At 36.7% G+C, this 26743-nt stretch overlaps 1 protein-coding gene across 13 annotated transcripts in view; it reads right to left on the reverse strand.

Moving 5' to 3' along the window:
- ZMYM2 (zinc finger MYM-type containing 2) overlaps positions 1 to 26743 on the reverse strand; it is a 94142-nt gene that overhangs the window by 3434 nt on the left and 63965 nt on the right. For all 13 annotated transcript variants that reach the window (XM_083810501.1, XM_083810500.1, XM_083810494.1 and 10 more), the window contains 12 exons: positions 22731 to 22903; positions 16776 to 16941; positions 15771 to 15805; positions 13905 to 14034; positions 13629 to 13744; positions 12622 to 12793; positions 10624 to 10731; positions 8233 to 8327; positions 6933 to 7101; positions 5853 to 6004; positions 1554 to 1668; positions 192 to 443 (listed from right to left, as the gene is read on the reverse strand). In XM_083810501.1, the coding sequence (XP_083666627.1) occupies positions 192 to 443; positions 1554 to 1668; positions 5853 to 6004; positions 6933 to 7101; positions 8233 to 8327; positions 10624 to 10731; positions 12622 to 12793; positions 13629 to 13744; positions 13905 to 14034; positions 15771 to 15805; positions 16776 to 16941; positions 22731 to 22903 (1683 nt within the window). The remainder of the gene's footprint in view (positions 1 to 191; positions 444 to 1553; positions 1669 to 5852; positions 6005 to 6932; positions 7102 to 8232; positions 8328 to 10623; positions 10732 to 12621; positions 12794 to 13628; positions 13745 to 13904; positions 14035 to 15770; positions 15806 to 16775; positions 16942 to 22730; positions 22904 to 26743) is intronic.

Raw genomic sequence — 26743 nt, forward strand, 5'->3', positions numbered from 1 at the left:
TGCAGACTATTACTGTAGTCTCCACAGACAACATACTCCCATTAAAGATCCAGGAGCCAAGAGCTGCTAAACTTTACGCAACAGCAGAACTCTGGCTCCTGGCAAGGTGCCCAGATGTCCCTCAGATGAGTGAAAGGTGGATGCAATACTTATATGCTCCTGCAATACTTATTTTGGAACTGTCATACTACCTTCACTATCAGCTCTGCATAGGGAAGACACTTGATATCGAAGACAAGCTTTACTTTCCATTGTTAGAGGATTTTTCTTCCACTGTCTAAAAACAGTGCCAAAAGAAAGTCTTAAGTGCTGCTCCACTGTTTTCAGACCAAAATACTTGGTGTTAAAGTAGAACAGCGTATTCAGAAGAGCAGCTGGTGAATGTGATCCTAGCTGTTTAATCCTCCATAGATAATCTTCTTCAACTCGAGAGAATATCGACCCTTCAGGAAAAAAAAAAAAGAGAAAATGGATTAGCCCATAAACTGTCGAGATGTAAAAGAATAAAGTTCTTGCTTGATGTAAAATGTAGTAAAATGCTTATGAGAGAAGCCTCTCATATTTTATTATACATCCATGCCCTCAAAAAACACCCAGTAAAGACACCAGCACCCACTGTTTCAGGAAGAGATGGTTGATGAGGAATATATCAGTATATGCAATTTTACACAGAATACATTTCTTTAATTATTGCAACAGTATTTCTTACATGTCACTCCCTCACTTTATTACATAAAAGCAAATGTTCAAGGGGCTAATCTTAGTCCCTTCATAAAAGCATATTTTTGAGTTTTCTTTAATCTGCTCATGAAAGACTTCTGGATAGCCACACCTTCATTCTTATTGCTCATGGATATCTCACTTGGAAATTACTTTCAGGGAATTTGTTTGTATAGGGAGGGCCAGAAACAAAGCCCTCCAAAGCTATACAGAAAAAAAAGACAATATCAAGTAGAGAGAGGAAAGGGGCTGGTGAGAAGGAGCCCTCACTCACAAGAAGATTGTGGCACAGATGGAAGAAGAATGGATTCTGCAATTTAGTACCAAAATTGATCTGCTGGGAAAAATTTCCTAGAATACCACACTTCCGTTTTCTCCGTGAACCAACAATATTCCTGAGGAAAAGGCTCAAAACTGAGAGTTCTCCCAGTCCAGTTAAGGCTTAATACATAGCTCATTAGCCCAGTGCCCACCTGTCTGTTTCCCATTTGAGAACTCACTTGGGCAAAAATTAATCCTGCTCAGGTAAAAAGTTGAAAACACGCTGCTTTTTCTGGTTTCTCTCTCCTGAAAATGGTTATAGTCAATTTAAAACTAACAGGTGGTGGCAAAATCAATTCTTGCAACATGGATTACCAAGAAAAAAGATAAGAATTACAGGTACAATCTTAATTGAAGTCTTAGATGAAATCTTTGTGATTTTTGATCAGTTACTATCTATATATTTTGATCAGTTACTATCACAATACATAAAATGTTTCTATATAACTACATGTTTAAGAACACGGAGCTATTAAGAGATGAAAAACATACATGACCAAAAAGAAAATTACCATCTGGAAGTATGCTTGGTTGCCAACTTCTAAGGATTTTACTTAATTCCTGTTCAAACGTCTGGTAGACTGGATCAATAAATATGTTGTCTTTTCGATTACTTCCATATAAATACTACAGAGAAGAGAGTAACAGACAATATTTACAATGTCAGATTAGACCAAATCCTGTGCACTACAGGGTTGTTTGTCAGTACAATACTTGCACTCTCAAAAAAAACAGTATCTGAAAATAAAATGAAAACCTACTAAATACTGGAAAAGTTTTAAAACTCCAATGCAATGTACATTGTAAACTTTTAACTAGATATGAATCATAGATTAATTACAACTCTAACATTTTTCTCTAAAATGTTCTTGTATCCAACATTGTATCAGTGAATGGTGAGTCACTGAAAAAAAATAATACTAATTCATCTTTTCCTCCAGCTATTTCTTCAAAGAAAAAATACATTTAGCAAGAAACTGCCATTTTATTCGTGAAGTCTGGTCAATGACAAAAGCATCTACAACACAGAAGTCAGAGAAAAAAAAGCAGTACAAGAAAAATGATAGGTTGATGCAAGGCACCTGCCTATTCTGCTGTCTATCTTCTTCACCCTCTTGACCTTACAAACAGAAACTCTTCTGAACCTTTACCAAGAACTCATGGCTGAAGGCTATACTAGTGTTTGATGTTATCCTCTCTGGAGACATTTCTAAGAAACGGAGGATTGGATTCTTAAAATTTCCACTCCAGTGTTATCTTTGTGTGAACAAGCCTGTTAGTGAATACAATAAATGTGACAGACACAAAAAATGTACCCAGTTCTGGAAATCGTACCTATTTCTGTACACCTACTTGAAATAACATTAAACTGCACTCATTTTTACTAAATAGTTCAGCATATCTTGATTTGCTTATCTTTGCAGTTTACTTTTATAATAAGGAAAAATGAATTAACACACTTCCTAGAAGCTTCCAGCACATCTTCCTTCAGGTAGGTATTCTTCAAAGTACAATATTCCCCGAAATGTGATTGTTTCTATAGACATTGGTTTTGATTTTACAAAGCAATTCCAAACCAGACAATACTGCTTACTATAAGCATCATAGGGTTTGCTTCTCTCTCCCTTGAACATTTTTCCTCATTGAGTTTTCCTTTTCTCTGTATTAAACACTCCCATAGGTCTCTATCAAGCACTGGCAGCAATACTGAAATCAGAGCGAAAACTCATTTGAAACCAATTCCCACCCAAGCCTGTGACAATTCAACTAAAAACATTACGGTTTTCTGGTTCAGAATATGTTTGGCTAAACCCTGACATCCCCTGTAAAAATCTGTGAGGCTCACAGACCATTAATGCTGCAGGGTCTACATGATAACGCCACATTAGGGTCTTCCCTGCTACACAACTACCAAATGCATGTCAGCAAACCTTCATTTCTATATCATAGTGCTATGCTCTGCTACACTACAAGCTCTGGAGGGGGCAGGATTAGCATTAGCAGCTTCCAAGTGAGATGGTGGTAGGGTGATGGTTGGACCAGATGATCTTGAAGATCTTTTCCAACCTTAATGGTTCTATGAGCTCTAAGAAAACCAGAGCCACCAGGAAGGCACCATTGGGCATGCTGCTTTCTGCAATGGAAAACAGCCTGAATTACGGCCCAAAGCACATTTAAACACCTGCTTAGCAATAACAGCCTGAATTTTGCCCAAACCACCCCGTTATTAGACTTACTATTAGATTATGCACTCTTGTTTCATTAGCATTTTGCTGAGAGTATGCAGACAGATTTATCAAGGGCTGGAGGAAAAGGTGACCAACTGAACTGGCTTTAATTCCACCTCTCCCAGTGCACCAAGATCACTTTTTCTGCCACTGCTGCGAACACCTCAGTGCCCCTCTTCCCCTCAGTGATGTGCAAAAAGTCATCTTATACTGGGACAAAGTCTGAGAGCCATGATGCAGCAGGAGTGCAAGGCAGGCTAACACCTTTTTCCACAGGACCCCTTTCTGCTAGATGGCCACCCCATCATGCGACAACCTTTACTTTGAAGTGTGGTATTTTCAAGAACTGTACTTCAAAGATGTCAAAATCATTATCGAACCAATTCTGGCCAGAGGTAGAACAATTTCAGTTGCAAGTGAAACTGAACGGAGAAAAGGTACTGCTTTGAATCAAGGACAAGTATTCTGTAACAGATTTTTCAAGTGCTTCCTTTAAGGAAAAAAAACAAATTACAGTCAGAAAGACAGCTGAAGACTTGATGGACTCCTGAGCACTTCCACTGTGCTCTAGCCATGCTACAGCCAGGAAGAAAAGCTCCAGCCTGAGCCAGTGCTTCACCATAGTGAGTTTGGTAACTTTGATGGAGGGGGAGAGTGCTCTATTTCTAACTCACATCTTCCCCACTCTCTTTCTTTGATGTATTACTCCAAGTTAGTAAAATATTGCTGATCTTTGGCATAATTTTATCCTTATCTGGCATCATTTAATGTTCTCTGAGCCCCTTCTGAGTTAAACAGAGCCAATACCTTTTACACAGTAACAGACAATTTATCCTGTCTTTCAGGAGTACCCATATGGGGGTTGTCAGATGGAAAGTTCTTCTTTCCATCCAAGTAAGAAAATACTGGAAGGCAATGGAGTTTGTTTGCATTTTGTGGTAACTACATTGTGTTTAGAGTACCAATAATGTGTTTAAACCTCTTTCTTCGAAAGGGTAATGCACACAATTTGCCATTAGCACACAGAAGTTTGCCGCAACCCTTGCCAGATTTGTGCTCCTCTTGCCTCTGTGAAACACAAACTCTTCAGAAAAAGGGCAAAAATTCCTATAAATCTGAGTACCAGTGGCGCAACTGGGCCAAACAATGAAGTGGGGCTGTCAACACCACCTGTATTAAATACTGGATGCTAAATATAAGCAATAATTACATAATCGTATAAATACTAGTTATTCCTTTAATGTTTCGGCATTGTACATGTGTTAGAGCTCCTGATATTTGTGTTGTACAACACAAACACTGGTTCTGATGAGCTAAAAAAATCTTATTCTCTGTATAATTAGCTTTCACAATAGACAAAATAAACAATGTCAATGGCACAAAGAAAAATTGAAAAAGAGAAAAGTTATTAGTCAAGTTCCATTTTATAAACACACAGCTCCTCTATGTTTATCAGCTCAATATGAATATTTTCTATTCAACAGAAAGATACAGAGAGACAGCAGATCATGCAAGTGCAGTGGCAGAAAGCTAGCTGAATTTGAAACATGCTTTGTAGCAATATTGACTAAAATGCCAATGAAGGCTCACTTCTGAAATTTCAACCATGAGGGAACGATACCAACTAACTCTTTAATTTTGTATACTCTTAATACGGAAAAGTTATTAGAAGCACTATTTCTTTTGAAATATTTTGGTTAAAATATTTATTTGATTGAAAGATTTGTTGAATATTTGTTATTCAAGTACTTTGCCTTATACATTAAAAAAGTTTAAGCAGGATGACAAAGTTTGTGAACATCTTGCTTTCCACATCATATGCATTTTTATTGCCTTTTAACTTAAATGAAATTTTCTGTGTTCTCAGCTCTGAACATGGTTTATTTTATCTATGATTTGCCTTATGTACCAAAAAATAAGACATTCTCTGCTTAAAAGATAAGCTGTGGAATAGCTTTTTTTCCATATTTAGTGATGTGTTATTGCCTTCACATAAAATACATCTAAACTGCCTCCCTTTTGCTTTGAAATATGATATAATTGCAATTTGGGGTGGAAGGCAAAAAATACAACACAGTTTCTTGCATTCCAGAAGAGAGAACTGACTGTCCCCATCTTCAATATTTGATAAATTACGCTCTCCCAAAACAACACTTCAAATAGCTTGTTTCCACTATCTGCTAAGTAACTGAATTAGTAAAATCTTTACAGCTCATTCCTAATTTCATTCTTCTTTTACATTAAGCCATCTCTAGCAATCAAATGAAGCACAGCATTTGGAAAAATTGTGTCATTTTAGATTACAAATTCCTTGCTTTAACCCAGCAAAAAGCTTAAAATTATAATATACCAGCTTACATTTGAGTTTTCTGCATGGGTCTGCAAACTCATTTTCTCTACAGACAGCTTTCTATAATATGATATATACAACAGCCTCTCTGTGTTCCAGATCATAGCCATTATATTAAGAATAGCTCCTAGCCTCTTCTCAGCCAATAAATCCACATTATCTCCATTCTCCCACTGAAATGGATTAGAGTCAAATCAACAGCTCAATTTCCCATCTCTACAGCCTCTACTAACCTCCTGAATCCCAAGACACAGATAATAGATGCTGTCAGGTGCATAGTTCTCTCCATTTGGCCTTCGAATTTCATTGACAAAATGTGCCAACCCATAGTTTAACTCAGCTGAAGTATGTGATAATAGATCTTCCTTTAATTTCACAGACTTTGCTGTAAAATAAAGAAAAAACGCTACATTATACAACAGTATTATTACATGCTGGGGGTGGGATGGGGTATTTTTGGACTAAAGGGGGAAAAACTGGCTTGATGTCCTCTACACTAAGCAATGAATGAGTCTAAATGTAACAAGTAGTTCAAATGTTAGGTCTATATTAAAATAGGCAAGGCTACCAGAGTAAAGTCTAATTAATTAACCAAGTGCAGCGTCACCCACTGAAGAATTACTGTCATGCACAGCTGAGGATGACACAGAGGCAGGAAGTAGCCCAAGATGCCGAAGTGAACACAGTGTTGTAGAGGGAGACCTTCAGGGGAAATGACAGTTTCCAAAGATCCAACAGCATAACACAACAATGCTAAGATGCATGTGGGAACTGAAGAACAGCAAGAGTACCAGCAGTCCCTTCTTTTCCCCTCAGTGTAAATACATGTCCATACAGCAGAGCTTTGCAGAAAGAGCAGCAGCGCTCCACAGGAGTGAAGGCCACACCATGTCAGAACTCCAAAGCCTTGTAATGCCAGCCTTTGGTGAAGATCTCTTCATCCTACAAGAAGTAGGATGCCCCTCCCTTGCAATTCAGAAGAAGCCCAAAAAAGGTGCAAACTCTAAGGCAAGTTAGAATACAAGGAAAATCAGGATGCAAACAAAAAACCTAAATGGTCATGAAGAAGAGCTAGAAAGGTTCTGTCCTGACTTCACTAGAAGTGTAAGTCCTGGAATGTTGAGCCAAGTAGGGAAAATTTCTTTAGGAAAAAAAGAGTGTGGCAACTCTGTGGTAAAATAATCACAGTTTTTGTAGGAACACTAGGGCCACGTGAAAATTTCTACTAAAAATTCCAGCTGAAAAATCAGACAATATCAGCAATTCTCACTACCAAATTAAAATCTGGATGCCAGACTTTTGGATATACTTACTTGATTTCAGTTCCTCTAATTCTGGCAGCTCTTCGTTTAAGTGCCGAGACTTCACCCAGTGCTTCCATGCGTTTACACCATATGCATATTTAAATGGAAAACTACACTCTGAGTTTTCAGAGCTATCATCATGAGACTGGTACTCTGACACCGCTTTCCTCTTCACTCCCTGCCATTGAAACAAAGTGGTTAATGCTACTAATAGCTTCTAACAGGAATAACAGAAGCTGGGCAGAATAAGCAAGCTGCAGGCCAAATTACAAACTAAAGGTTCAGTATAAAGGAACATACGTTTCCTTCAGCTAGAGCCAGCAGGTAGTTTCTGTGTTGAATATACTTCTAAGAGGAGTGTTTACTTAAGCTGACAGTCATTTCTAATTCACCTTTCAAACTGATTTCTAAAACAGACAAAAGATTTTTGATAATGGAGTTGCTGCATTGGTTATATCATATTAAGCAATGAACATAAGGCACCCAATAATTCAGTGTGTTTTTAGGATTTCATTTTGTCAATGCATAGGATGTTAAAGATGCTATCAATCTGTCAGGTCAACTTTTAGGCTTAGCTGAACCCATCAATGGGAAAGCCAACACTGGTCCAAAATTAAAGCATGCCTAGCAGTGTAATTAAAGGGATAGTACCAATAGTACAGACTCCAAATTTAAAACCAGACCCATTTATTCTTAGTAAGTTTTATTATCAGCTTTGTGCCAGGCATCAGAAACTCTATTGCCTGTTAGTTTCCTTCTAAATAAAAGAATAGGGCTAATTTGTTTGCAATGTCTAAACTAGGATTTTAACTGAAAATAAAATCTAGGAAAATTACAAGCAAATAAAAAAGTAACTTCTTTTAACCATTTTATACAGTACGTGCTATTGTCTCACTATAAGCCATGGTAATGCCAACATTCTTCTATTTTACTATAAAATTAAATCATGAGAGTTTTGTTTAAATTGAAGGCAGAAAAACATTATTGAAAATACAGTAAGTATATAAAACAGGTGAAGCACTGACACGCTACATCCACAAATCTATCAACGTGAATCTTTTATAGCAAGAATGGGATCAGAATTTAGAAACTGCTATCATCCTATTAAATCTAACAGTTTACTGTTAACAGTCAGAGGACTAAAATAAAGTCCTTATTTTATGTATTAATTTACATCAAAAAGATAGGGTACTATATACCCTAGGTACATAGGCAATACGAGCCTATGAGCAGTATGAAAATTGAAAAAATCATGGCATATTTTTGCCCACTAAAATTTTGTGCCTTTTTAATAGAATTATGTGATTACCTTCTTTTTGGAGCGAGGCCTTGGCTGTTCCTCATATTCTTCCCCAAAAACGGGAGGCAATAAAAACTCATTTTCTGTATCAAGCTCCTCAGTTGCTGAAAATACATTAACAGAAACTTAATTTTTAACTCCTTTTGGATAATACTGATTTGAAAAGACAATGAACTATATCAACATGCATTAACATATAGGGTCTACAAAAGCACACATGAAACGTTAACGAGGACTGGATTTTACTAAGATGGAATAAGCCTATTCTTACTTTAAAGGTAAGGCAAAACTACCAAAATGCTTTTTTGAAATAAATTGCAAAGTATGCAATGCTGAACATTTTCAAAAACTATCTCACATCACTACGACAGCATTTCTTACTCTGGACCTTCACACAATTTTTCCTGCCTAGACAGTCTTTGGTATCAAGAAGTTTAAGTTACGATGAAAATGAGCAACTATGAATGGAAAAATACAAATTAACTTAATACAAGCACTATGCTCATTGACTGTTCTCTTTTGTAGTCATGTTTTGCATTTTATATAGCTACTGTATGTGATTAAAAATGCGTCAAGAATGTCAGTTCTTTCAGAGAAACTGCTTTTAGTCTATATTTACAAGGTGGAGGCCTAGCTTGTGACGGATGTTATGGTAATACAGGTAAACAGATAAAAATGCATTACGACAAAGTACTATTTATTTAACATTTCTGGGTTAGGATGAAGGTCTATTACATCAGGCAACACAGCAGAATGACAGAATATATGAATAGATTTAATGGTATAAGTTCCAAATTTATTTACTTTACTGAAGATGGTTCATCTCTCATGCAACTATCAAACAATGACTTCATTCAAAACAATGCTCTTCTGAAGATTATTCCAATTTTACCACCTTACTACTCAAGAACTTATTCAAACTATCACCAAGTGTAATCACCACAAGTAGGAAAACTGGTCCAAATAAAATATCCTTTGCATTCAAAGATTTAAGAACTCTACCCCAGACTAAACACCAGCCTTTCTCCTGCTATCACAAAGAATCTAATACCAGAAGCACTCCAAGACAATTAACATCTACTATAAACTGCTACTGTTTACTATTCCACTTAGGCTTTTTACATAAGGAAGGAAAAAAAAGCATGGAAGAAAAAAACATTCTTATTAAGAGGGTTAAAAAAAAAGAGGGTACATATTGCTAATAATACTTCCTCAGATTAATGTCAATCTGTTTTCCTAATTCCAAGACTTGATCTTCAAATTAGACATGCAGCAAACTGAGAAACTCAGTTTGGGCAAGTAGTGTGGATATCTACAGCACAAGGCAAAAGGAGACTTTCAACAGCAGATATAGAAATTACCCAGGGAAGGTATGAGTTATACGTCCAAAGAAGCTACATCTAAGGAGTTCTACCTATAGTCAGGAGCTTTCTTGTATTGATTAGGACACAGCGTAAGGAAATAAAGACTTTTTGCCTGCATCCTGTAGAGAACAGTAGAAATTGTAAAATTTAAAACCAAGACCTTCTTTCAAGAAAGGTCTCAAACTAGTGATTTTCCTGTTAATTCAAATATTAACTTTTTCAAATACATGTATGGACGCGAATAAGATACTAAAAGGTAACACAAGTGAAGTGCAGCAGTCTAGTCTGCTACTTCCTAATAAACTTCAGTGGGAAATTTGTCCTTTTGTCTTAGAATAATAGAATGGCCTGGATTGGAAGGGACTTCAAGGATCATCTAGTTCCAAACCCCCTGCTGTAGGCATGGACACCACCCACTAGATCAGGTTGCTCAGGGCCTCAGCTAACCTGGCCTTGAACATCTCCAGGGACAGGGCATCCACAACCTCTCTGGGCAATCTGTTTCTGTGCCTCACCACTCTCTGAGTGAAAAACTTTCTCCTAACCTCTAATCTAAATGTCCCCTTTTAATTTAAAACCATTCCCCCTTGTCCTATCGTTATCTGTCCAAGTAAAGTATCTACTTGTCATCTCCACTCTAAACCATCATTTCACTTCACATGCAAATATCTGGTGATTCAGGATGAATTCATTATTGTTTTCCATGATACATGCCGTCTGAAACTTCAAGCCTCCAAAATATCCTTCCTAAATCCATGTCCAAAAAAAAAAGATACATCCATATAAGCCATAACCTTATGAAAGATTAACTCCTTCCTTATCTTTGCATGCTGTTTAAAATACCATGTTTAGAAAGATGGAGAAAGTCCTTTGGAAGTCCCCAGTACTGCAACAGCATGGCAAAGTTTTACTAAGAGAGTCAGCCAAGTAGATTTTGCAATCAAATTAAGCTCCCGTGAAAGGATGATGAAACAAAGTATAATGGCTGTCCATAATGTCTGTTTTACAATATATATTAAAATTATAGAAAAAATACCTCTTGGAAAGTCTATTTCAATATCAAGGTCTCGTTCATATGGAACATCTGGCAAGCTTCTCTGTGCTTCTGTTTCTGAGTTCAGTAGATTTGACTCAACTATCACACCTATAAATAAAATAAACAAAGAAAAATGAAAAAAACTTATATTTTAACTAACGTGGATTAGTCAAATTGGACAGACTTAGACTGTTATAACCTGATTGGTTCTAAAACTGCTTTTTCTGCTCATCACGATGCTAGATTTTGTTGTTTTGGGGATCTCAGATTTACTTCTTCAATCTGATTTCCTTTAAACAGAAAAGATACTTATGATCCCATCTGTCCTTCTTCATTAAGATGAGTCTCTTAGTGTACAGAATACCAGATACTGGGGAATCTGGATCATATCAACCTATCACAGAACACAAATAGGCTTGAAATATATAACTACTTTTCTACATAATTTGGCCAGCAAACAGAACAGACTTTCAAGTCAGTGAAAGATATCCTTCAAAAGCAAACAAGGAAGGCAGGCTGAGAGAAAAAAAAGCTTGACACAGAAGTGCTGCCTGGTGCTCAGAGGGAGCCTCCTGGGTGCCCGGCTGTGCCCACTGCCTCCTGTCCTAGCACTGGGCACCACCGAGCAGAGCCTGGCTCCGGCCTCTCTGCGCCCTCCCTTTAGGGATTTAGGGACACGGATGAGATCCCCCTGAGCCTCCTCTTCTCCAGGCTGAGCACTCCCAGCTCTCCCAGCCTCTCCTCACAGCACAGATGCTCCCAGTGCCTTCATCATCCTGGTGGCCCTGCGCTGGGCTCTCTCCAGTGTGCCCAGGTCCCTCTGGTACTGGGGAGCCCAGAACTGGACACGGTACTCCAGAACCTTGCAGTGCTACCAGAAATGTCCAGCTTTAGTGAGAGAATGGCAACATTTTAAGGAACAATATGCCTCCTGGGACTGGCAACTTCTCTATCACCGTTGGCTTCCTATATACCAGGCCCAAGTCATTAGTTCATGTCCTTTATCAACACCCTTGATACACTTGTTGAAAGAGCTTGAAAAAAAAATCTTCACCTGAGTCATGGAAAAACCTTAAAGTCTAATTTTTTGAAAGAGACAGCAAATTCTCTTGAAAAGTTACAGAAGAGACTTGAGGATTTTGGAAAGCAGAGCTAGGAAAGAGGGACATAGATATGTGCATTGGAAAAAAAACAGCATTACAAGATATGCAGGATTTTTTGATCTTCAGATGTAAAGTGATCCCAGAGAGAATTCTCTCCTTTTAGGTGCCCTGCTGGGATGACAAGCCATCTGAGCATCACAACCGCAATGATGTATCAGCTGATGTGTTACTATCTTCAGAGAGATGATACTTGCATGTGAGAATCAATCAAGAGCCAAAGCATCATTAGGTAATCTGGTTTTGTTGACCGCAGTTCCACTTGTGAAATGTATGTTTCTCTAAGTTTTAGCAGACCCCTGCTTCCGCACACACAACGTAAAATGTGCATAGTAAAGTATCACCACAAAGAGAATGGGCCCCTGCTGTCTCCCACCATGTTCAGAGGAAGCTGTTCACACCCATGTGAGGTGTGAACCTCAAGGACACAGCTGTGGAGAACACTTCCCCTAAAGTTTTGACTTGAGCATGTCTGGAAGGAAGAGTGGTCTGGTTATGACTTGTTTTGAGTTACACTGAGAAGAAAACCTGTGGGTACAAACACAGATGACCGCTTGCTATCAGCCAGGATGCTGGCACAAGCAAAGAAATGTTTATATTTTTACAGACAAAGATAAGACAAATGACTTTGCCCACCAAAGTCATGCAAGAGACTTCAGAAAGTTTTTTTTACTTCAAATGTGCTAAAATGTTCTAAAATATTTAAATGATTAAGATTTCAACTTAATATAAGTACTCAATAATAGCACTGTTGCACTGACAGAACCATCAAAAAAAACTTCTTTATTTACATACACCCCAGCACTCCAAAGAGTCTAATACATGGTAACTAACTCACTGGCCATGTCAGAAACTTCTGCTTTTCCATCATGTTCAGGCAACATCCCCGACAAAGTCAGTAGCTCAGATTCCAGAGGATTTGAGGGCACTTTTCCCCTCAGCTCTTCTATTGCTGCAAGGATTTTCTCTGTGCTATCCAGAGTAGTGGGCAAGAAAACTGGAACTGGCACCTGTGTAGACAGGGAGGAAGAGATGATTAAAAAAAATGCTGCAACAAAGCAACAACAGCGACCAACACAGGAATGCCAACTCTACACCCTTCTAGAAGACCGAATTAAAACAGATTAGAAAAATATCACTTCAGTGTGGGCTAAAAAAATTGCTGACAGGTTAAAAAAATCAATACAAATGATTCAGAATGGAAGGGAGAAAAGGAAAGGACACAAAAAAAGATACAACGAACTATAGTGTGTCAAAATCAGAACAGAAGGAATTTTGGAGCTCTACACCTCATTCTGACTATAACTTCAGACTAACAGTTTGGACAAATCAACATCCTCTTTTAGTGACTTGTTTGTGAAAGATGGAATTTCAGGAATTCATTTTTTTCTTTTTTTAACCACTGTTTGGATGAGATTTGGTACGTAAATGATAACAAATTTAACTTACTTTCTTTTCCCAGTACAAGATTCTTTTATTTGCCTTTCTTTGTTCTTGTTTATCCTGCTCTGCCATCCCTCCCTAACACAATCTTTCAGTTTCTCCATCACAAACAAGAACAAATCTAGTTGTTTAATGGTTATTCAGCAAACAAAAAAATCACTCAGAATTGTTTCTAAAATGTTCAGCAGTGCAAGATTTTCACACAAGCAAGCAGATGGGTCCTAAAGAACAATCAGGAAATTATATGCCACTGTCAGATTTCTGATCCCAAGTCAATAAATTGTGCAGCAGTATCCTGCAGTCATTTAGGTGGAGCAGAATGAGAACAGTCAGCAGTACAAAGTGGTCCCTTGCATTCAAGTGAATGGATGCCAATTTAAACATAAAGCTGGTCTGACTTACCGGAACAGGAACTGTTGTAGGAACAGGAACATTTTGACTATACATGTTCATAGGCACCGGAACATAGACAGGTACAGGAATAGGCACTGGGACATACTCTTTTTTCCAATCATCTTCTATTAAAAGAAAAAAGAAAAAGGCAAACACTGCCAGGTACTTAAATATATTTTACACCTGCAGGTTAGGGAAAAAAATCAAAATATTTGCCATATGTTCCAAGAGAATAACGGTTTAAAAAAAAGCCTGTAACAAAGTAAAGAGTGGTTCAAGAGTTACCTGTCTGACAAGATTTTGTCTGCATATGAGGTTTACAGTATGTGGCTTTCGTCATCGTCAAAGGTTTGCAAAGAACTGCCTTGTTCTTCATTTCTCTGTTAGGTGTTGGAGAAGGTGGTGGTGCTGAGCCCTACAGGCAAGCAAATAAAAGAAAACGTATTGAAGTCAACGTAGTGCAACAACACAAGGTTTTTTGATGTAATGTATCAGTTGATACTTTCCATGCACAAGATACTGAAGAGAAAGCTCAAGCACACAACAGCACTAACTATTATTCTTTAACTGTGTGCTATTCTGCATTTCTAGTAGTGAGCTGCTACTAAAATGAATGTAACATAGTAGTGTTTCGCTCATTCTGGGCTAGCACTTCAATCAACAACTTTTTTTTTTCTTTTTTGTATACATGGAAGTAAAATCTAAGCTATTTTATAACTTTAAAATAATTTTAGCTGTTAAAAAGAATCCAAGATGAATAGCAAAACTATTTTTTGGCTCAAAGTCTGATCTTCTTGAAGTATGCTATAATCCAAAAATCACTTTAAAAAAATGATCATTTCTAGATAAAACACTCTCTAAACAATTTTAATACTTAAAGTATAAACTTTGAGCTCCCCCTGCTGGCTCTACAATAGCGTCAACAAATACTTGGGAATATCACAATGCTCAAACTGCATTCTTACAGTCAACAGGTTAAAAAAAAATCTTGCTCCTAACATGTTTTTTTGTCCCCTGGCAGCTGTTTTAGAACCTGATTTAAGAATCAGAGACTGTCACTTTTACTTGGTCATATGTTGTAAGACTAGCCCCATGTGTCCTTTTAAATACGGAAAGAACGTAAAATCATAACAGAAGACTAACAGGCAGAACACCTTCTAAAGTGTAAAAAATAATTGTATCACATTTATTTATTATTATCATAGCTTTTATATGATCTTTTAAAAAGTTATAGACCATATTAATATCTTTGGAAGCTATTAAACATAAAATACCAGATGTTTTTAATGTGACGGTTTAGCTTGCTGGTATCTCCAGTTACCCAAGTTCCAGTCAATTATTCCTATTATTATTACCCAGGTATCCAGTTATTTTCTGTGTTTTTCATTAATGTGTTTTATAATGCCATCAAAGTACTTTCACTTAAAACTAAGAATTGCCTTACAGAACCATATTTTCATTAAGAAGTTGAGATACTTCTTTCACAGAAAAGTGAGATCTTGTGACAAAGCAAAACCAAGTTTCAAACCAAATTCACTAAGTTCAATGAAAAAAATATTATTAATAATGGTATTTATGACTAGTTGACTAAAACTGATAAACTCAAAGTGAAGGCTACTGCTCCGCTCATGATGTCCACCCTCACAGACAGCAATCCTGCAGAAGGTGGTGCTTCCATACTCTGCCACTTGCAGCAAAGTCAGTCAGGCCTTGTGTTCCAATTATTCTACTCTTAGCACTTAGAATTTAAGAACTGATGCTTTGTTTTCAGCCCTTCAAAGCTGAAACACAACCTCAATATTCTAACTGATCAAGGAAATTCTCTTCCCCTTCTATACTCAATAATACACCTAATCAGTCTAAACACAAAAAAACAGACAGACTCCATGGAGTAACTACACTTTCGTGCAGCACAGATGTAAAATAAAAGGCTTCAATGTCAGAAGACATTGAAAAGATAAAATATGAACATTTAAAAGTTAATTTCAACTACTGACGTGACAAAGACTAAAAAATACCCACAAATTTAGTTTAGTATCATTCAAAGACATTGGTTTGTGGTATTTTTAACAGTGTCATCTTTAGCCACCAGGATCTCACATTTTAAATGCCTCCAATTAGGTTATATGTATGTTAAAAATATGTACTTACTGTTATTTTTGTTCGAGGAGTTTGACAGCCCTGATCTAAAAAATGCAAGAAAACATTTTTAGATTTTTTCCCCCTTTTTCATGATCGTAATAGATTTCAGTAAGCAACTCAGACAACACGTATCATCAGGGTAATGTCAAATTAACAGCACTGTTTAGCGCTGTACCACAGGTGAGAACTGTACTCAACACTGCTCATCACAAACACCTCACTACTCTGGCATCAGACCTTACACAAAGCCAAAAGCCAAATCAATGCCGCAGACAGATGTGACTATAACCTCATTCATAAAAGTATATATCGGAAAGTTCAAATATGAAAACAGCCATACAAAGAAGCTGTGTTGATATAATTATATTCATTGAAAAGGTGATTCACTTGCATGCTGACGAGCAATTTAGATCACTGTAAACCATGTGAACATGCATTCTGGCCCCATCAGAAAACATATAAGGTACCTATTGCCAATAGGAAAAAAAAAAAAAAAAGCAATGCATTGCTCACATCTAGATAATTCTCATTTTCTTATTTTCTTTGAGTTTGTTTCATTTGTTTCCTTTTAATTCAATTTCTTCATTTCCTTTTAATTCTGAGTGCATTTATCTGGTCTCTTTGACCAAAACATGTTTTGAAAAGAAATGCTTCCACAGAGCAAGTAACAAAACACTGGAGCACAATGAAAGAGGAAGCCACTTTCTATCCCCATGAAGGTAAAACACTAAAATTACGCTTAACCTAAAAAGATCTAGTTTTTGAAAAAAGTGATTACAAAAGCATTTGATTAGCTGAAAATGCTTCCGCTCTCAAAAGAGCATTAAAATACAGAGTTAGGATAAAAAAATATCTAGCAACTCAATAAATAATGCATCTGGTGACAAAACAAAAATGGGCAGTCTCTAACACAAGCAAGTTTATTACAACAAATAAATAATTCAAGCAGCTTTGAATTTTTCACTTAAAAGAAGCATTTTGTTTGCCATTTAGCAAGGGTAAGGCAGCACGTACCGTATTGTAAGTTCTCAGGTCCTTTTTGGGTTGCCAGATTTGGTTCATTTTGTTGACAGTAGAAACGGAGCAAACAGTGCTGATCACAGAAGTGTTTCATTTCTCCACGCCACTGCACCTTCTCTTTGAGATTTCCTTGAGACTTACAACAGTCACATCGTGCAGCCTTAATGCAAAGAAAGATTGTGACATTTTAAATAAGCCTTGGAAAAAAAATACTTTTACATTTTAAAAGGTTACGTTTTTGAAAGTACTGAAGAATCGTTACTGCTACACAGTTAAGTCTCACTCATGTAGGCTCTATATTTATACAACCCTCTAACCCACATTTATACACATTAGTCACTTTACTTTCAAGTGTTTGCTGAGGGTTAATACCCATAATTAATATAATTAACATGCTGTGTTTCAATTAAACACTAAGTCTTAAAAATTGCTCATTTTTGCACATCAATTTTCATTAATTCTACTAAAACCTTCTGCAAACAAGAGACAAAAGTGAGATTCCTTAATGACTTGCTTGAACCCAGGACAAGTAGGATACTCTCCCCCAAGACTGGTTTGTGTGTTTTTTTGTTTGTTTGTTTTTCCCCCATTTGTGACTTAAAGAAAACAAAATCACTTCTCTAGGTGTCAGATCAGGGCCCTTCGGTGTAAATAACTTTTCTATTTCCATTATTTTGGTAGTTTGACAACAATTTTAGATTCCAATTATTAATTAGTTCCTTCAAGTTTATTCTCTCACAATGATTTAAAAGCAACAAAAATAGCTCTCAACCTAAAGAGGATTCCAGTTAGCACACAACTTGAAACTCAAAACTTTGTTATTCACCAGCCTACAGGATAACTTCATGAGGCATCACTAATAAAGACATTTTTCTACTAAATTGGTTCCACAGAATTTAATTAGCCATGCTATAAAATACTATCTGAAGAGTACTAGTCCCAGTTTCAGATCTTCAGTAAGTGAAGAACTGTTTGCAGTGTTGTTCCCCTTGATATTTTCTTGCAATCTCCATCCCAAAGTGGTCTTTAAAAATAAGCCACCCCCCAAAAAAACACTTTATGGATGCTTAGGAATCTCAAATAACTCAATCTAATAGTATAGCCAGAAAAGGAGGACGGAAATTATGATAGTATGCAACATAAAACATTAATATGCAAAACCATACACAACACTGCAGTTATGCACAAGGCTCTGATGGCTGAAAAAAATGGTCCAACTGTAGTTCTTACAATTCCAAAAAATGTATCAAAAGGCCAATTAGTTCAAATGTAAAAGGTAATTAAATGTTAAGTCCCTTCACTGTACTTGACCAGTCCAGCACCATTCTCTGGCAATGCAGGAAATTCAGCTTTTAGCTGTAGTTTTCAAATATTATGAATGATATATTGAGAGACTTGATTCTAACAGTATAACCAGCTTCAAGTATATATATGTATGCACGTATTTCCTTTAAATAAACATGTTGCAACCTGCCTGGGAGCAATCAAAGCAAATAAATCAATTAAGGGTGCCACAGAAAGGGCAGGTATTCTCCCCTTCCCTGGTGCAGGTGCCAGCAGTAGTGCTCATGCACCCGCCTGGCACACAAGGTTAGGAGCCTTGCAGCACCACGTTGCCTCCCCATCCCTTACTTTTGGTTACATTTGTCACTTTGACTTTCTGCCGACGCTGGTCCACAATTCATTTTGCAACATAGATGTTCTCAGAGGGACAAAAGAGCAAGTAAATTGTATTCTTGGAAGTGGGGAAGCAGACGAAGCATGGAGTGTTATCAAAATAGCCTAGGTGTTATCAGTTTAGGGAAACTGAATTCACAACTTCAGTGCAAATGCATCTTTACAAAACCACCAGAAGGCTGAAATACCAGTAGGAAAAAAATAAAAAATTGTATAATTCACTCTAATTTTAAATCTCAAGCCCCTCTAACAATGATCATTAAGAGTGACAGCTGACCCCCGTACAGAAAAGCCCACCTATTCTCACCTACTGCACACAGCTTGACTACCAAAGTGCCATTTTCTTCTCAGTTTTCTCTGTCCTTCAAAGCAAGAAGGTGCTAAATCTTGTAAAATGCGGCAACTACAGTCTTCGGGCTACTAATTGCTTTCTCCCTCTATTTTCTGCTCTTTCATTTAAGCCTTTGAATAAGTGAATTAATGTCTCCCCTGGACTGCTACTATGGTATTTAGCTGGAAAAAAAAAACAATCAGTTTCCTTAGACATGGTAAACCACCACTCCTTAGCAAACCCAATATTCCCCTGTATGGATGCTACAGTTCTCATCTCCACGTTTACTACATTAATTCTAAATATTTCCATAACCATAACTGCAGTCAATTCTATAAACCTTCCCATGCACTGAAGCTTCCTACTACCTGCTTACTCTCCCACTTCCCTGACCTTGAAATTAGTGAAAGGAAAAACCCGAAATCATGGTTTTCTGCTTTTTCCTTCCTTCCCATTTGTTTTTATTTAAGGTACTGGAACTACTCATGAACTGAATCTCCAAAATTCTTGCCTTTGAGTCTGTTCTAACACTGTATGTCTAAAAGATCCACCTATACCCTCTGTGCTCCATTTTCACCTAACTCCTATTCCACTCATGACTGCTTTTTGGTCCAATTCCTTCCCCAGACTTCAACATGCTCAAATCGCTTGTGTCCAACTAAAAATGTAAGAATCGATTCTGTTTGCCCCAAAGTTGGTTTAAAGTATAAGTTTTCACATGTGGGGCTTTTTATTTACATTTTTAATCCTCCATTGACCTGTTTCCAATGTTCTCCAAAGATCTGGGCTGACGTTAATTTGACCTTATCTTGGCTGTCTATTCCAAGCTACTTTGGTTCCATCTGCAAAAGTAGAAAGCAAGAGATGTTTCCCGAGAGTGCCTTATTATACAAGAAAGGGTAACTGCTTGAAATTGAGATGTCTAACTATACAATGGCTAAATTTGGACAAGAGAAATTTCATAAGGGTGTCTTGCTGCCTTTACCTTCTAGATTAATGTTGGCTCCATCATTTCAAATTTTACCACGGCTGACAATCATTGTTATTTGCTTATGCCTCAGACTGCAGCTCCTCACCTCCAACTTAGCTTTGGCTGTAGACATCTGACCTCCACTGAATACGCAATTATTACCATACATGTTCAATCCAATCACTATTCCACTGCAGACTGGAATGACCTATATTTGCACTTGAGCTGTGGTATTTTCAGCAATGTTTCACAATGTGTATTTTAAGAAACCAATTTCTGTACTGTTCTCAAAACTGTATAATCTTTGTCAAGATACTTTCAGTTCTCTTGTATGAGAAACATCAAATGATTGAAACTGTCATCAAACAGGCTACTAAAATATTTATATTGAAATCTGAAAAATGACTGTGAAATTATGATCCAAACCACAGCATGCAATTAAAGTTTACAAGGAGGAGCACTAATAACATAGGGAGCTAGCCTCAAGACACCGAATTTTTTGCTTCTCTTCTCAGAAGTGCATTGGACACCATACTACAAAACATCCTCAGAACTTGGTACCAACCAATTTCAGCTGTCATTCACCAGATGATGATGACCTAACTATTCTTTTACATTTCAATCCCTTGCATTAGGTTTGAGGAATACTTCTAGATAAGCCTGATGTGCTTCTACCTCTGCTATCTTTTTCTAGCTTTCTGTGAAGAGAACTTTTGCACTCAGGGAAGCCCTCCCATAAATAATTATTTTGTAAATGTTAAGATGTTTTCCAGATAAAACTACATGAGAAAAATGTGTCCATAAAAGAAAGTAGACAAAGAAAATGGAGACAAACACTTGTTTAATGAGCACAATGCTGACGTTAAAACATTACTAGGTTATTACTACTTATTTCTCTTTATGTATACATTTAATTGAAACTCCAAAATAGCACTGGACACTGCATAAATGAGACAAAGCTCATACATATGTATCTATTCTTTCAAGAAGCTAACAGACAAAACAGGAAATGAAGTACAAATCGAGGGAGGGGCCTATATCTATTCTGTCTTTCTCTATTTTGATCATTACCTACTTATGACTAGGTAAGAATGTTCACTAACAATATGCTACCAAACCTAGGATACCTGGAATGACTTTTATAAAAAGAGGGAGGAGTTACCAGCAAGAATGTAAAGGAAAAAAAAAAAGTCAGTTTTAGCAAAATACACACACCCCAAACCTAACCTAGTACTTGTCTTCTCTATGCAATAAATCCCAAGCTTCTATAACCAGAACTTTAAAAAATGCCAGCTTCTTTAACCTGAACTTTAGGCAAAGGCTTTCAGAAGTATTTGGAAAAAAATGACAATCAACAATTCAACATCATGTAACACTAGTTCCACTAGCAAGGACAAGATTCAGAAAGTAAAAATATCTAACAGTTCAGTGTCATCAAAAGTATCAAAAGTCACTAGTTGCCAGTAAGTCTGCTTGAATTACTTTTTCATGGCATCATATCTTATTTTCCCGTACCACGGTACCAACACCATTTCTTAAGCAGACTTAATGGGCTAATTCAGTTATTGCTTTATCCCACAGATCAGAAGGATAAACTAACGCCAGAGTTTTCAAGTGTTTCCCAAATCTGAATCACAGTACAAACTTCCATAGAAGTTTATGATATGACACTAGTTTGGTACACACATCCCCAGACTGTATTATTCGCTGAATCACCAAGAGGTTTCTAAAGCACACCAAAGCTTTATTGAATTCTCTATTAGGAGGCATTTTTTAATAAGGGATAAACTTCATCCCATACCTCAAGTTTTAAGGCATATTGATATAATATTATTGTATGAAATAACATTTTAAGTCTAAGAATTCTGCAGCCAAGCTTCATCACCCTATTATCACAAGAGACATAAGAAACTGATACTGGTCTTCAGTAGTTTTTTTTCAGAAAATTCTAAAAGGACCCTATGTACATTATTCAAAATAAAGACTTTACAGTGTTGGGCAGTAACACTTCTGGAACCTGCCATTCCAAAATATCAGATATGTCTTCAGATTCAGGTCTTTTACGGTAGGTAGATCATCTTGAATTACAGGACTTTTATCTAGACCTCTAACATTTCAAGCTTTTTATTGCCTTCCAGGCTCTGAACAGAGTTTTGGTAAGGTGACCAATTTTGTATTGTCTTTTTTTTCAATTTTATCCACAAGTATAGCTCTTGTTTTGATATTATCAGTGTAGCTTTCCAGGATGTTCCATGGTACTAATCGCAGGTTAAACCCAGTCCAATTTCACCTTTACTTCTTTCAAAAAAAATGAAAACAAAAAAAAAACCTCTTAACGTGAACTCTTTGCTGGTTGTGCTTCACAAGGTAGTTAAGCTTCCAGAGATTTAGAAACAGATGCCATCACATTTGTTTTAAACTTTTATTAGAAATCCATTTGGTCTTGCTTTTCCCTTTGGCATCCTTTCCACTGGGAAATAATCAACAGTGAAAGCCTCTGCAGTTCAAACTGTGGGAGAAGGGAAAAGGCAAAAAAGGAGGCAAAAGCAGGAACAGGATAAACTCTGCCAACCTAGTTTATCATCAGTAAGCTTAAGGTATCATACAGCTGCTAACTAACAGTGTTTTCAACATTCTGAATACATATGTAAGTAATTTTGACAAGAAAAATATAGTATCAATTGAGGGGGGAAAACTGGAATTGTAAAGTAACAAATACATAGTAGTTTTTTTCTTTTTTCTTCTGTAACTCAAGACTGCTTTGCCAAATGAATTAATAAATCAGATCATAGAAATGCTGCTCTATGTTCTAAGAAAATTCAAATGATGAAATTAATACATTTGCTTTTTGTGCAGCAAATGCTTTGCTGAAGTAAGCCGTATTTGCTGCACAGTCCTTGAGATATCCTCACATGTGCATTTTTGTTTTGTTAAACTCTGGAGCTCTTGTCAAAAATTCTGAGTTACTTGCCTTGTAGTACCAGTCCTGAAATTTTTTACAGCACTCTTCACTGCAGAAATCTCTCACTACACCATCAAGTTCCTTAGTTGCTCCCTTTTTGCACAGCTGCGAGCAGTAATTACAAGTAACACATCTCAGTCCTAACCGTCTTGCAAAGTCTTGTTTATATAGCAGCTTGCAGCCTGGAAACAGATTTTAAATATTAGGAACAAAGTAATTTTTACAGAGAGATATCACAATTAAGAGTTAAATATTGAAAACTAAATGAATACAACAACAGCTAACAATCGGGGCTTCAGACAAATTCAGGTTGCATAATACACTATATTTCAAGACATTTTTACCTGAATACCTTTCCTTCACAACCCTATGGTTTATGTGGTGTCTGCATTCTCTCAAAACACTATGCTTAAATCTGTACTTATCAAATCCCTGAAGAAACAGACAAAAAAATTGCATAATTTGTTTTCATATAGATCCCTGCAGAAGCATTGACTTGGAATTACATATCCTCAGAATGCTAGATATCCAGATAATGACAAGCAGAAATTGTAAGCCAGGCAGCACTGTTCTCTAAAACAATAGCTATCTTCAAGGATCAACCTACTTCTATTACTACTTCCATTCATTTAAGTACAACAAACCACTTAGACAACTCTTTCATTTTTAAGAACACTAATAGGTTCAAGATCTAAGAACTGAAGAGTTTCCTAAAAAAAAAAAAAACTACAAAGTAAGCAATGAAGCGAGCAGTTCTGAGAATGATTATGCAATGATAGGAGCTTACATATGAAATTTGTGTAAGATCTCTATCTTAGATCTGTATCGTATTTTTTTCCCATTCACATTAGGTGGGTTATTTTTTAATTTGTATTCTCTATGCAGTCATAACACCAAGGTCATCATAATGAGAGCTATATTCTTCAATAATCTGATCTTCCCTTAAGCAAACTACAGAAGATATTCTAAAGCATTAAATGCATTAAAAGATGAATACTCTAGCTATTACATAGGCTATTTTGAGAATATAATGTATTTAAACTATCTCAAATCCAGTGTCTATTCAAGCTGATGCCTAAATCATATTCCGTGCATCTTTATAATTTTGTTAATTTTACAGAAAAGAACAGTATGAGAAGATGAAGCAACTGTCCATATAAAACACTGAAGGGACAAGATAACATCTACGCAGACCACTAATCTAAGATACTGCATGTGTTTTTATGATTTCCCAAATACCATAGTAGCACCAAGACCAGAACTCAAGTCTTCCTAGTACTTGCTCTGCTTGGGCATATTGCCTAGTACATGCAGACTTCTGTACTTCTGGTAAGTTAGGAAAATCAGTATGCAATATATACTTCCTCTGGAACACACAATATAGAAATAATGTAATTGTAATAGACCCAGTAATTTCAATTAACTGTCTTGTGCTGTTGTCTATTAGGGAAGAATTTGGTATTCTGAATTTCAGTTAAACAGACTCTAATTTTAAAACCACTAAAAGCACACAAATACAAGTGGAAGCTACAGCAGATGGTGTCTTCCAAAAACAAAAGGTTATTAAGAAATTTTAACTTGCAACATTGCAAGTTCTGCTAAGAAATTAAATTTCCTAACAAAGTCAAAACAATACAATTACAGGATATCATACAAATAAAATACACTGTAGGTAATAACTGCTTTCAACTGGTTTTTTTTTAGTCATATCTCTCTGATTCTTTAACAAGAGAATAAAGAAAATTACTAACACAAAGCACAGAGTGCAAAAGGTAAGGGCCGAATGAAGCAAACGTCCTTAGAGTGCAACTAATTTGGATGCAAAATATATTGCTCTGCAGGAAATAATAATCCCGAAGGTACCAGTGCGTGCAAGATTCAAAGTACTGCTTAAAGCACTGAAAATTTCTTGCCAGTATTTTTTCGGACGGCCATATTTCTCATTATTGTATGTGGCACTGGATTCTTTTGACTTCGTCACAGTTCCAGAGACAGGTCAGCACCACAACGTATCCTCCCCTCGAGCTGTGCCTTAGAAGAGCCATTCACAGCTGTGTCCATCTTTTAAGACCAAAGCTAGTAAAAGTAGTCTATCACCAATCAGGTAAGCTAACTGGCTAAATAGCCTACAAAATGAACGGCAAAAATTTACATTTTTCTTGGCTGCTAAAAGACAGAAAGTAAAATTGAAGAAGATACTGCTGTTACATTAAAAAAAAAATCAACTAAGAATTTTTCCATTCTACAGTCAAACATCTCCCACATCTCTGTGACTCACAGAAAATAATGAGCAGTGAAAAATAAGCTGGGAGAGAAAAAACCCAAAATTCAGAATCCAGAATCCAGCCCTTGAGAATAAGTGCCTGAAAAACATATTTGTTTGTATTTTATAAATCACTGACTGCAGAACTTCTTGCTGAAGGATGCCTCTACAGAGGATTGAGAATCCATCTTCATAAAACTTCAGATGTTGATAGAAGACTTATATCCCTGAAGACTTTTGTAATGGAAATACAGGCTATTCTTTCTGCATCATCATGAGAAAAAATCTTCAGAAATAGATGTCTGATGCTTTTTAATGCCTTTCTTTTTTTTAATGTCTTTGTAATATGTAACATAATCCACTTGACCAGGGAACCTTTGGTTGCTTTAAGATCTTGTTTCAGACAAAGGGAAACAGAATGCCTTTTTATAGGGCTATAAATACTTTTTACAGGATATATTTTAATTAGGTCCTTGGTACTGTGTACATACCTAGGATATAACTTTATGGTAAGAAGTTATGGTTTTGATTGGAACGGTAAGACTTTCTTTAAAGCACAGAGAAAGGTGTTCACTTTTGGCAAAACAGACTGAGTTCATTTAAACAACTTGGTCTTCACAGTACACAATGCAAATCCCAATCAACAAAGCAGTAGCTCCCTTGCTAGCCTTGTAGATGTGACCAAGAAGCGGGCTCTAACTGACAGAACACTGTAGATGAGTTAATACAAAAAGCACTGGTTTTCTGATCATTTCAATATCAACACTAGAAACCTAAAGGCTTGGCCAACATACCTGCCCTACAAACTTGGGCTTCATGAATAAGCATTGCCCGACACCAACAGCTGCCAGCCCCATAATTTTGAATGAAGATACACGAGTAATTCCTAAACTCTTCATAATTTTTGCTATTTACAACATATACACCAGCTAAAGTGTGACCAGATAGAAGCCTCTACTGCTTTAAGTGATTCTAAGAGATTAGCTGCTAGTCATTTTAAATAAAAATGTACGTGTAAGTCATTTGGTTCCAGCTATACAGGTAACTGAATATATTCTTTAGCGAGGTTTTAACACAGGACCACCCTGTGAGTCCATTACCTCAAAGAGATCACTAAGAAGCATTTTAAGATGAGATCTTTCCAATGCAAAATTTGAACCAGGCAAAAAAAGAAGTTGCCAATATCTGCTAAATCAACCTAACACATCCTCAACTAGGCTATTGAAATTCTGGCTTCCAAACAAAATCCATTCCAAAACTCATCCCTTCTTGCAACCCTAGACCTTCCCACATAACTAGAGAGAGAATAAGCCTCTGAACACATGCAACACAGACTTACTGACAGGATGACACAGAAGCAGTTCCTCCAAACCTTCACTTCAAACAAGCTAAAGGTCAAGAGAGTTTCCTCTCTTTCAGCAGTCTCTAGAACTGCCAGATCCAGCCCTGCAGAGCTATCCGTGACAGAAAACATGTTTCACTTGATGTCTGTAAACTAATGCAAGCAAGCTAGCAAGAACCTGGCCCTATTCTACCAGCAGCAACTACCTGAATTACTGGAAGTTCAGTACATTCACACATGCAAAAAGCCATGAAAAAGAAATGCTGAACTACAAACGCTTCCTGAGTCATTACCAGTCTCTTGTTATCACAGAGAATAACATTTGTTATACAACACAATTATTCCACCCTAAAAGCAATTTTTTTTTTAATTGCTGAAAGGCTGTATTTATTAGATTATCTTTCTCCTTCTTCAAGC

Source organism: Anser anser (genome assembly GCF_964211835.1).
Source record: "Anser anser genome assembly, chromosome: 1".
NCBI classification, from domain to species: domain Eukaryota; kingdom Metazoa; phylum Chordata; class Aves; order Anseriformes; family Anatidae; genus Anser; species Anser anser.